Below are 13,081 nucleotides of genomic sequence, written 5' to 3'. Positions count from 1 at the left end.
GCCTGTCGAATGTTTTTTCTGATCTTTCTCTGAATTTGTTTGTATTTATTCAGGCTTTTCCTTTAGGTTTTCTTCGTTCTTCTATGAGTTAAAAAATTTCTACTGCCATCTAAGGTTTTCTTTTTTCTCCACTTGGTTTGAGGATTTTTTGCATCTATCACAAGGGCATGTTGAATTTTTCTCCAATTTTGGTCAATAGTTAGAGTTTCCGCATTATATTCTTTGACTTTCCTTAAGCTCTCATTATATATAGTATTATTGTATAGTATTTTTGATTATTTTTTCGATTTTTTTATTGGCTTATTCGATTGTAAATATTTTCAAGAGTATACCATTAAAATTTCAAGTTAATCCGAGCAAAATTGACGGACATATACAAAAAATTTCTTAGTATTATTAACAAAACTACATTTTTTTTAAACGCGTTTTCTGAAAAACATGTTTTTGAGGCGGTGTACATCATTAAGCGGAAAACACACCGAAGCGATAGCGTTCACGATGGCGATCGCGATCCAACCCGTCTGAAGCAAACAAGTAGACGAGTTGAATCGCGATCGCCATCGTGAACGCGATCGCGTCGAGATCGCGTTGGTATGTTATCCGCTTAACTCAAAAAGTAATATACCGATCTTTGTGAAATTTTGCACACTTCTTTTTTAGATATTTTACTAGGTAGTGAAGTCGAGTTTTTGCTTATTTTAACATTTTTTTATATTACCATTTTTCTCTTTACCGAACACACTTTTTTTTCGATTTTTTCACTTTAAAGTTGTACCATGAATTTAAAAATCGATATAATCATAAAAACTCGACGTCACTACCTCAAGAAACTCTTAACTAAAATAATCTTTTTGGTTTGTATGTTTCGGATGATTCTGTCCGAAGATATAGTGTACACCGCAAATCATCTTTTTTTTGGGTCGTCTACTTAAAAATGACGCCACCACTTCATTTTTTAATATTTTTCAATAAAAATTTAACTGAATAATCCTCAAGTGTTGTTCTTTAAGATAGCCTTTTACCCATTTAACTTAACCCCACCACTTTCAAGGGAAAACGTTTTAAAATTATGCATAAAAAACGCAGAATTAACTATACCCCCCCTTAATCCGTCTTGTATCTTTACATTCTTTAGGATCACTCTCATCGAAAAAAACAACGGCGGTGTGATCAGAGGATATGCCTGCTCCTCCTGAATAAGTTTTGGATGATATTATAGAATTTCTATATCTTCTGTGATATAGGCGATATTATAATCTATTTGATTTCTGACTATTTTGTTGTTCTTGCCAGCTGATGACCTCCATTTGTATAGTCTAAGTATAAAGAAACGCAGGACTATTTTTTTAAATTTGCATTTCAGAATATATTGTCACATGCAGAATTACTGTTTGACCAAAATATGAATAGTTCAAGTGAATCAGAGTGCTGTATAAGTCTTATTTGTAGCTGATATTGTTGCCTTCTCCAGTTTTAATAAAAGAATAGCATACATAAATTTTACTGTTCATATCCTGGTCAACATTGTTTGGTGTTAGCCTTGTTGTTTTAATGTATGCAAACATATAAGAGCAGTTGTTTTAATATTGCCGTTTTTTTTTTAATTTAGCTGTCTGCCAAGGTCATAGTGGAATGTGTGACCACCAAAAAGAAGCAAAAAAGTGTGATTGTACATACTGCGAAGTTTTTGGAACGGTAATACTCTTATTTAATTTTAATTTGCATAATCAAAGCTTATAACAGTTAATAAACCATATACTATACATTTTAGGCTCTATCCTCACATACACACAAAAATAGCGAACTAAGAGATAGATTGCGAAATCGACTCCATCAGCGGCGAGAAAAAAGAACAAAGGATACTGGAAAAAACCCACCCCTCGAAGCAAATTCTGCGAAAATTAAGACTGTCATTAGTAAAGTAGAAGAAAGAGTACCCCTACCGTCTTCGCCCACTAATATACCCCCACCGGCACCTACGATAAGAACAACAGATTCTTCAGGTTCATCTTCGGCATCAGGGTCCTCTGCATCATCACCCACATCTGGTAGCGATGATATACACGGTTTAGTCAGTTATATTGAAGGAAACTTAGCTCTGACTAAAATGGAGCTGGCTCAGAAGAAAGCGGCGAAAAAAGCTCGACAGCGCCAAAAAAAGGTAAGAAAAATAATTACTGTCATGACAGATAGTGAAGCCTAGTAAGGTTTGTGTGTATTTTGTTAGTTTTCTCATGGAAAATAACACTGATATTACTATAAATTAATGCCTCATAAAAGTTGAAGTAAACTTTTTATTTTGAAAACGTTTTGTTCCACTTCTTCTTCTTGAATCATGCGTGACTTGTTAGTCTGGCACTGGGTCTAACGAGTTCTATGGCCTCAACGAAGGCCAACAGTTTTCTTATTAGTAGTTTTAGGATCTCTTCTGGTTCAAACCTTAGTTGACCAGTGAATTACTGCCTCACATCACTTAGCACATTGCAATGGAATAGTATCTGTATGGCAGTCTCTTCTTCGCACTTTCTCCACCATAGTTCATTCAATTTACCTAGTTTGTATAGGTGTTTCTTAAACGGCAATGTCCAGTCACCATTTCAGTGACCGTTTTGATCTCTAGTTTATTGAGGATCATCCAATTATTCGAGAGTTTTTTATCAATATTCTAGGATTATTTTCCTATAGCCACTTTACACGATGCAACTAATTGCGCAATTAATTGCATAATTTCTTTCATCAATAGAAATTGCATCGTGTCATACGCGAATTGCACAGAAAAGCTGCAACTTCTTGCTGCAAGAAGTTGCAGCTAAATAGAACATGTCCTATTTTTCATGCAATTTTTTCTGCAATTTGGTTATATTTTTAGTAACTTTTAAGGCTATACTGTTTGTTTTGACATTCTGTCATCCTAAATTTCAAACTAAACAATTTTTGACAAAACTAGAGGAACTTTTTACCAATTTCACGCTTCACAGATAACATTATTCTGGCTGGCGGATAACTTTAATTATGCAACATAGTGATGGTATGTCAAAGTTTCTGTCCATTTCATGTCAGTTTATGCAATTACTTGCACCGTGTAATCACTTTATTGCAGAAGTTCTTGCTGCAAGAACTTGTGCAATAAATTTCACAATTACTTGCATCGTGTAAAGTGGCTATTAGTCTGGATTTGCCCTTAAGGGGCTCTCCATTTCTTTTGATGATTCCTTATCAGCCATTTCTGAACCTCGTTTTTCGTAGCGATACCACAGAAAGGTTTTGGGATTTCAAAGGTTTCTCTCAATCCTTGTTTTCCTAACATATATACTCCGATGTACCCCGATATATTCCGATGCACCCCTTCATGACCCGCACGCATATTAAAGACGCCCTCACCAGTTTTGATTTCCTGAGTGGGTTCTTTACTGTCAGAATAACCGCTCGGCTATCTGTGTAAATGTTGATGGCTATCTGTGTTTCAGTTCACTTCAGGCTCTATTTTTGTCGGGAAGCTCTATTAATGCCAACTTAATTTATGCTAAACAAATATCAATTTTAGGAGGAAGAACGAATCAAAGCTGAGGAGGAACAGAAAAGACGTGAAGAAGAAAATAAGATAAAGGAAGCAGAGAAGAAGAAAGAATTGGCAAGAAAGCAGGCTGAAAGAGAGAAGTCAAAAGCCGAAGCTGAGGCTGCAGCTGCTCAAGGTAAAATTTTTAAAATTAGAATTATTCCAATGTTTTATTGTTATATTTTTAGCTCTCAAAGAACTAAAGAAAAAGTCCAAAAAAGAAAGGCAGGCGGAGAAGAAAAGACTATTACAGCAGCAAAAACTCGAAGAGGAAGAAAGGAAAAAAATCGTCGAAGAAACTATACCTGCCATGGTGACAATAAAAAGGGTTGCTGAGAATGGAAGTTCACCAACAGTTACAATAACCTTACAAGGTTCCACTCCGGAGGAAGAAAAACTTATTTACACGCTTGTCAAGGGAGATGACGATAACGTGAGCGAAGCTGCTGTAGCTCAAGAACCAAACAAAGGATCTAAGAAGAAAAATAAACAAAAGCAGCCGGTTCAAAAACCAAAACCACCTGATGAAATTCCGCAAGTTGTCACAAAAGAACTAAAAGTAACAGTAGGTCTAGGCATGAATAAACAACAAAATTCTGAATCAGCTAGTACCGAATCTGGGAAGTTTTCTAACATTAAACAATTAGTAGAGAGTAAAAAGGGTACAAAATTGAATGACAAAAAGCAGAATGTGAGTCAAGATGATATGCCTATTCCTATGTTCCGCTTACCACCAGGTAAGTCTATTTATTTAACAATTGTCAAAAACATTGTAATAATAAAAAGTAGTCACATTTTTATTTCAACTGTTAGTCTAGTCGCAACATAAGGGGTCCCGTGGGAAATTCTAGCTCGCCGTGATTTGATGGTGGTGTTACAGGTTTTTTGGGTCGCTGAATCCAATGGAAGTGGTCTAGAAGCCCAAATATGGTGCGTTTAATTGTTATTAACAAATTATGGTAAAATTAGGTATTTTTCAGGAATTATTAGAAGCCCTGTAAATAAATTGATAGTGTTAAGGTCTTCTCTGGTGTATTTTTGGTCGTTGAATCGAATACGACTAGTCGCGATCACTTAAAATATGTTCTTATTTTGTTAATAACAAAATAATTGCTAATGCGCTATCTACAGCAAGTTTGTAGTCTTTTTCATAGTATTTTTATACGCTAAATCGATTGCCACTACTCGTGATAGCTTAAACCACTTTCCGACTTTGTTATTAATAAATTATTGCAAAAATAACGGTTTATAGTTCGTTTACTCACGGTTTTTGCTCTAAATTAAAAAAAAACCACTTTGATTGATATGAAATTTGGCATACACGTAGCTAATATGTCAAACAAAGCAACTGATATTGTGCCAATGTGTGCTTTTACCCTGGGGGTGAGTTTCACCCCTTTTTGGGGGTGAAAAAAGAAACTTAAAATAAGTCCGGAAGTGGATAAACTGATTAATTCTAAGTAACTTTTGTTCTATACAGTTTTTTCACTAAATCAATACTTTTCGAGTTATTTGCGAGTGAATATGTTCATTTTTCAACAAAAAACCCACGTCTTTCGATGGGTTTTCGCAAATAACTCAAAAAGTAAGTATGTTTTCAAAAAAAAAAATTTTTGGTCAAAATATAGACTATAAAAAAGTGAAAAAAATGGTGTAAGTGTGAGGTCCGTAGACCCAGAACAAGCGGAGTTATAGCTAATCAACAACAGGTTCATATTTATCAAATTCCCAATCGAATAGTTCAACATAAAATAACCAAAAAATGAAGCACTTTTTGAGGAAAACTCATTACAACTTTTTTAAAGCTTGTAAAAAAACTTTATTCTTGTTTTTTGAAAAAGTATTTATCAAAAATAAGCAAGTTACGCTCAAAATAGAGTTGGTCCCTTTTTTTTGGTAAAAAAAAACGGGAAAATCACCCCCTAACTAGCATCTCAAATGAAATTAATCGTTAACGCTTCACAAGTTGCTTTACTTATGTTGTATTTATACAGGGTGTCTGTGTAACTTTGCACCATATGGGAAACTTTTTTAATATCAATTTTACGAAAAAAAGTAATTCTTTATAAAGTGCTCTGCATAGTCTAAAACCTAAGATGTAATCATCAGATATCAAATTTTGTCAACAGTATACGAGGTATGTCAAAAAATATTAATTTCGCTCAAGAGCAAACTACCTTTATACTTCAAAATATCAAAAAATTTTATTATGAAAAGTTATTTGTAATTAAAAACCATATTCAAATATGCAATAACAGCCTTCTACGTGAAAAAGAAATTTCTGAGATTTTCCTAAATTACCGACTCCGAACATCATTTTTATTTATTAGACATGTAATAACTCTTTTATTAATAATTTTAGGAAAAAAACTTATTCTTCATAAAAATCTGTGCATGGTCTAAACCTCAAGATAAAACCATCCGTTTTCCAAGTTTGTTAATTTTATACGAGGTGTGTCAAATAATATGAATTTAGAAAGAATATAGAAAGTATTCTTTCTAAATTCATATTATTTGATACACCTCGTATAAAATTAACAAACTTGGATAACTGATGGTTGCATCTTGAGGTTTAGACCATGCACATATTTTTATGAAGAATACCTTTTTTCCTAAAATTATTAACAAAAGAGTTATTACAGGTCTAATAAATAAAAATGATGTTCGGAATCAGTAATTTAGGAAAATCTCAGAAATTTTTTTTCTCGTAGATGGCTGTTATTGCATATTTGAATATGGTTTTTAATTACAAATAACTTTTCATAATAATTTTTTTTGATATTTTGAAATATAAAGGTAGTTTGCTCTTGAGCGAAATTAATATTTTTTGACATACCTCGTATACTGTTGACAAAATTTGATATCTGATGATTGCACCTTAGGTTTTAGACTATGCAGAGCACTTTATAAAGAATGACTTTTTTTCGTAAAATTGATATTAAAAAAGTTACCCATATGGTGCAAAGTTACGCAGACACCCTGTATGATCTGTAAGTTTCATCAGTTCGAAAGTGCTTATAAAAGTGTTTTTTGTTGAAAAATGAACATATTCACTCGCAAATAACTCGAAAAGTATTGACTATTAATAACAAAAGCGGAACGTGGTTTAAGCTATCACGACTAGTGGAAATCGATTGAGCGTATAAAAATACTATGAAAAAGACTCCAAACTTGCTGTAGATAACGCATTATTTCGAGCTTTTCGGCGAATAAACAATTATTTTGTTATTAATAAAATAAAAACATATTTTGAGTACTCGCGACTAGTCGTATTCGATTCAGCGACCAAAAATACACCAGAAACGACCTTAACACTATCAATTTCTTTACAGGGCTTCTAATAATACCTGAAAAATACCTAATTTTACGATAATTTGTTAATAACAATTAAACGCAGCATATTTGGGCTTCCAGACCACTTCCATTGGATTCAGCGACCCAAAAAACCTAAATACCACCATAAATCACGGCGAGCTAGAATTTCCCACGGGGCCCCTTATGTTGCGACTAGACTACGTGTCACATATTCATTTCATTCTCATTTAACGTGTCATAAAGGATGAGTTACCATTGACGCTACAGTCTATTGTAACTAAACGATAAAAATTTGAAATATACAGAGTGGCTTCTCAAACTTTGTTTCTCTTCTGAAACACTCTACAGGGTGATTGATTAGTAGGGTAAATAAAGCTCAATAGCTCCGCTATAGTAATAGATAGCAATAAAAGTTAATAACAAAAATTTTAGCCACCTTTGAGCTTCACATTACAAAATTAGTTAGAATGTTACAGGGTGTTCGATAACACAGTGGCAGACCTAACTTATGTTTTTTTAAATGGAACACCCTATATTTTATTTTATATTCGAAATCCTGTTAACTTCTCCATCACAAAAATATAAAGGTTTGTTATGTTATACAGGGTATTTACAAAGTTATAACCAATTTTATATGAAAATCGTAACAAGTTCAACTCCCTGTATAAATAAAAATAAGCAAAACAACAATGGTTTATTAATGCCATATTTTTTAACGTATTGTCAAAATTTTCAAGAATGGTCGATATTGCTAATTTTCTTTATATCAAATACAGGGTGAGTCAAAACGCAAGTACATTATTTTCTCAGTAATTTTAAATGGAACACCCTGTATTTTATATCACTATTGAAAATTACCATTACCGTACTTTAATTTTTAGATAACATTCCCTATGTCTAAATTTATTAGTTTTCGAGATATTTTCATTTTTCAATGGACCAGTAGCGTGGCCACCCAAATCACCAGAATTTAATAAACTGGACTGATTTTTTTGGGGTTACGTTAATAATGAAGTTTATAAAATACCTCCAACAACAAGGGATGAGATGAAAAATAGAATACAAAGTGTATTTCGATGTGTTAATTTACAAATGCTCCGTAGAGTAAGTAGCTCATTCAATGATCGTTTTTAGGCGTACATAAATGTGTTAGGAGATAATTTTGAACACCTTATGTAATTAAATATTAAAAATATTTTATTAAAAGTAGCTTCTAATTTTTTCAAACATGTTTTTTTGCAAAATGTATTACTGATAAATTATGTTTCATTCTTTATTTGTTACATTTACATACAAAAGTAGTGTTTAATTGTCTTCACAAAATATTGTATTTTGTGTTTGTGTGTTTTTTTTTGTAAAATTTATTACTAATTTTCTTTGTTTATTTGTTGCATTTACATAAAAAGATAGTTTTTAATTGTTTCAAAAATGTTGCATGTAGTGGTTGTGTTTTTGTTTGTAAAATATATTAGTAATAAATTATTTTTATTTATTTATTTGCTAGTGTTACATTGATTACCGGATTGATAATCGGTAATCTTCAATTGTCAATTCAGTCATGGCTTACTTAAAATTTAGATAAATTTAAACACCTAAAATAATTTGCTCTGAAAAATGAAAATATCTCGAAAACTAATAAATTTGAGCATAGGGAATGTTATATAAAAATTAAAGTACGTTAATGTTACTTTTCAATAATGATATAAAATACAGGGTGTTCCATTTAACATTACTGAGAAAATAATGTACTTGCGTTTTGACTCACCCTGTATTTGATATAAAGAAAATTAGCAATATCAATAATTCTTATATGTTTTGACAAGAAATAAAAAAATATGGCATTAATAAACCATTGCTGTTGTGCTTATTTTTATTTATACAGGGAGTTGAACTTGTTACGATTTTCATACAAAATTGGTTATAACTTTGTAAATACCCTGTATAACATTACAAACCTTTATATTTTTGTGATGGAGAAGTTAACAGGATTTCGAATATAAAATAAAATATAGGGTGTTCCATTTAAAAAAACATAAGTTAGGTCTGCCACTGTGTTATCGAACACCCTGTAACATTCTAACTAATTTTGTAATGTGAAGCTCAAAGGTGGCTAAAATTTTTGTTATTAACTTTTATTGTTATCTATTACTATAGCGGAGCTATTGAGCTTTACCCTACTAATCAATCACCCTGTATATTAACTCAAAAAGCAATAAATATAGCCAAATCCGATTTTAGTTATAAATATTTAGTTAGGAATAGAAAATATTGATGTGTTTATAATTACTTTCTGCTTTGCTACCTTTCAACAACCGTTTATCTGTTTCTCTCTCTTCGCCTCCTCTTTTGTAATTGTTACTCCAAAGTGTTCAAATTTTGTTACCTTCTCGAATTTATACCATCTCTCATTCGTCCTTTGAATGATCCATTTATTTATTCTGCATTTTCCCCTCTCACTTTTATAAACTTGGTTTTTTATTGATTTATAGTCAGGCGATATCTTCTAGTTTCTCCAAATTTTGTGAAAATTTTTCGAAATTCTATTTTTGAATGTGTCAGAAACACCATGTCATCTACGAAACCTATGCACTGTAGTCTTTTATTCAGAATCGTGCCGCCTGTCTGAATCTTGGCTCCTCTAATTATTTTTTCTAGCACTAGGTTGAATAAGTCTGTTGACAGGGGTCTCCCTGTTTTAATCCTCTATTGACGTTAGACTATCATGACTTTATTGAGTGTTTCGTAGGATATTTTACTTGTAGTTTTTGCTTATACCGTATATACTACTTCTAATAGTGTGATTCCTCTGTAATTTTCACACAGTTTTATCACCTTTCTTGTGAATTGGGTAGATGAGTGATGTATTCCATTGCTTTGGCATTTTGTCGTTCTCACATATTTTTATAATAAGTCGAGCTATCTTTTGCTGCAGCTTATCTCCTCCCACTTTTAATATTTCTGCTGGCACTCATCTTTCTCCCCACTTTTACTATTTCTTGGGTGTCTTATTACTTTTGTTAACTACTTTTCTGTCGGTTCTTATGTTTGTTGTTGTTGTTTCTTGTGTTCGATGTTTTATTTCTGTTTGTGTTTGGCCTTTATCGTAGAGAATCTTCCGATTTTAATGGTAACCTTAACTAGTTTTTAAATTGACCTTCAACATGAGAATGTGTTAACAACTTTTTAATGTTTTTAGGTATTACAATAACAAAGATAGACGGTCCAGTTTCAATTAAAAATTTCCAAGCAGCAAATGCAGAGGAACAAAAAGGTTCATCACTAAATGCCACCAAATCGGGAGTAATAGTTGTCGATACCGAAAAACTTATTCACAAGAAACAAAATAATGAAGCTACTAATGGGAAACCTGTTAGTAAAACTTCAAAGAAAAAGAAGAAAAAGAATAATGCAGCTAATAAAAAAGCCCAAGATGCAAAGCCCACTAACGCGTCCACGGAGGTGAAGAAAATGGTAACTTTGAAGAATCCAATATTTCATCCTTTTCAGCAACAAAATCCTGAACCATCCCTTGATAAAAATGCTGAAAGTTGTGGCCCTGCCGCTATTTTTACTAACGAAAATGGCATGGTTACTATAAGAAGTTCTCGTTTGCAACAATCTCTTTCAAATGGAGGGTCAGCAGGTTCTGTACCTTTGACAACAATCTCAAATTTTGCTCCAGAAATGCAGAAGTCTCCAATACCATCCACAGTTTTTACCAATTCACAAATGCAAGACACGAAATCGGATACGATGTGTCCCTTCTATGCTCAAGAAATTCTTTCTGGTTTGCCTGGGATAGAAATCACCAAGGTCGATAAAAAAACTGTTAAGTCTGAACCAGAAGAGTACAAATCTTGTCAAACTGCTCAGGTCTCCATCATACCAGCTTCAACAAACGGTGGAGAAGCGTTTAATTTCGACAATTTGGACAAAGATGATTGGTTATTTGGTAAGAGCTTCCTCTAATATAGGCTGTTTAAGTTTTAAATTAGATAGACGGACTATAAATGGCAACACTGTCGGCTTCCCACATACTATAATTCAATAAGCCATGCTTTATTAATTTATAGACACGTAAACATTAGCAGTGTAGGCGACGGCATAGAGATCAATTTCATCTGCAAAATAGAGATGGCTATTTCGTTTAGGGCCGGTTGTTCGAACGCTAATCAAAAATGGAATCAACTGATCATTATCAAATATTTAATTACTGTCACCAACTGTCAATGTCAACTTTGATTGGGTTGCTGAAAACATAATTAATTACAATTATGAGATTAATTGATTACTTAATCAATTATGTTAATTATCATAATAATAATTTAACATAATTGATTACAATCAACTGATTGGTGTACGAACAACGGCTTTTTTTATTTGATGGTTGTTAAGGGGACTTGATTATAATTAACTTCTTGATTAGCGTTCGAACAACCGGCCCTATGTCTTTTAATATTCTTGGACAATCATTACTTGCTAATTGCTTAAGTTATTTATTAATTTAATTAATAGGATTATTTTTAACTAACTATGTATTCAGTGATTACAATAATTTATATACTATGCAATAAAAACTAATAATCTAGAAAAGAGAAAAATTGATAAAGTGATTTTAATAACATACTGTTACTATCGGAACGAGTAGATAAATTTTGAACATCTTTAACAGTTAAAATACAATTTTAAACAACGATATCTTGTAGAAATTGAAACGGAACTGTAGTGGAATAATAGGCAATGTTGCCGATTTTAGCTCTTCATAATATAATAATATAATTTATTAATATAATGAATTATACATATTATATATAATTCATAATATATTAGAATGAATAATATACTCTTCAATCTTAATGATAAAATCATTAGCTTTCGAGATATTTGAAGTTTAAAATTAAGCGGCACAATACATTAATCAAAATATCTGTGCCGTTACATGTTTAACTTCAAATATCTCGAAAACTAATGACTTTACCGTTATGAGTAAAGAGTACGTTATTTACATAAAGAGTATTGGAGAATCGAAAAATGGCGCTAAAACGGCAATTCCACCAGTGGCGTCGAATTTGGGAAGGATCAACCACTCGCTGTCCCCTGTCGTACGCCACTGGTAGTAGCCAGAAACGTTTATATCATAATTTCATAAGATGTATAATACCTACACTTTTTGCCAAGTATGAAGAGGATACGTCGAATAGTTTTAAAATACTGAGCAAAGATAGTTTTTAAATTTTTAAATAAAACACCCTGTAACTCAGTAAGGAGCAATATTCTATTTAGGCGATTTTGGTTAAATCTTAATATTTTTAAGTCTATCACCCATTAGCTAATGTCCAATTAATTATGGGACACCCTGTATATATAGAGATGAGCGCGCTAATAACCGGCAAAATAACGCAAAAGATGGAAAACATATTAAGTGGTGAGGTGATAAAAAGAGGTGAAACTAGTATAGGTGAGAAATTTAGCGATAGAAACGCATAAATTTACATTATATTGATTGTTTCCCACCTTTTCACGTATCATACGAGTTTGGCAACTAACTGTGATAGTGACAGTTTTAATTGACATGCTCCTCTGATACGTCTAAAGGTGGGAAACAATCAATATAATGTAAATATATACGTTTCTATCGCTAAATTTTGCCCATCTCTTTTTATCTTACAACTTAATTCGTTTTCCATCTTTTGCGTTATTTTACCGGTTATTAGCGCGCTTATCACTACTTACTTAAGCCGTCCTCTGGTATATTTTTTTTCCATCTGGTGATATTTTTAGGCTCATTTCTGTGAAACATTAGGGCAACTCCTGCCCTCGCACGTTCTGATTCATTAACACCTCCAAAAATCATGTAGTGCTCATTTCTCATTTTAATACATCCACTTTCTTTTCTCTTTCAGTTAATGCTAAAAAATTCATTTTTGTGTTTTCAAACTCATCAATAAGTTCATCTTCTTTACCGTTTAGACTTTGTATATTCCACAATCCAATTTTCCAATACTTATTTTGTTTTTCATTTTTTGCATTCATAGTTCTTTCATTGTTTGTATCTTTACGGTTTAGTTTTTGTATATTTTTGTCAAGACTCGTATCAATTTTGTTAAATTCTCTCATGTCCATAAACTGTGCCACGTTCGTATCCATATCCATCCTCGAATTTGCATTAACTAGTAGTTTTTTGAACCAGTTGCTGCTACATTACCTCTG

The 13,081-nt window shown here is 32.3% G+C and overlaps 1 protein-coding gene across 1 annotated transcript in view; it reads left to right on the top strand.

Annotated features, from left to right (window-relative positions):
* LOC114335109 (uncharacterized) overlaps positions 1 to 13,081 on the top strand; it is a 41,740-nt gene that overhangs the window by 27,009 nt on the left and 1,650 nt on the right. The window contains exons 12-16 of the mRNA XM_028285276.2: positions 1,610 to 1,695; positions 1,772 to 2,161; positions 3,545 to 3,692; positions 3,745 to 4,293; positions 10,068 to 10,823. Of these exons, the coding sequence (XP_028141077.1) occupies positions 1,610 to 1,695; positions 1,772 to 2,161; positions 3,545 to 3,692; positions 3,745 to 4,293; positions 10,068 to 10,823 (1,929 nt within the window). The remainder of the gene's footprint in view (positions 1 to 1,609; positions 1,696 to 1,771; positions 2,162 to 3,544; positions 3,693 to 3,744; positions 4,294 to 10,067; positions 10,824 to 13,081) is intronic.

The sequence above is a fragment of the Diabrotica virgifera genome, chromosome 10 (assembly GCF_917563875.1).
Source record: "Diabrotica virgifera virgifera chromosome 10, PGI_DIABVI_V3a".
Lineage (NCBI taxonomy): Eukaryota > Metazoa > Arthropoda > Insecta > Coleoptera > Chrysomelidae > Diabrotica > Diabrotica virgifera.
This window is presented reverse-complemented; position numbering and strand designations above follow the sequence as displayed.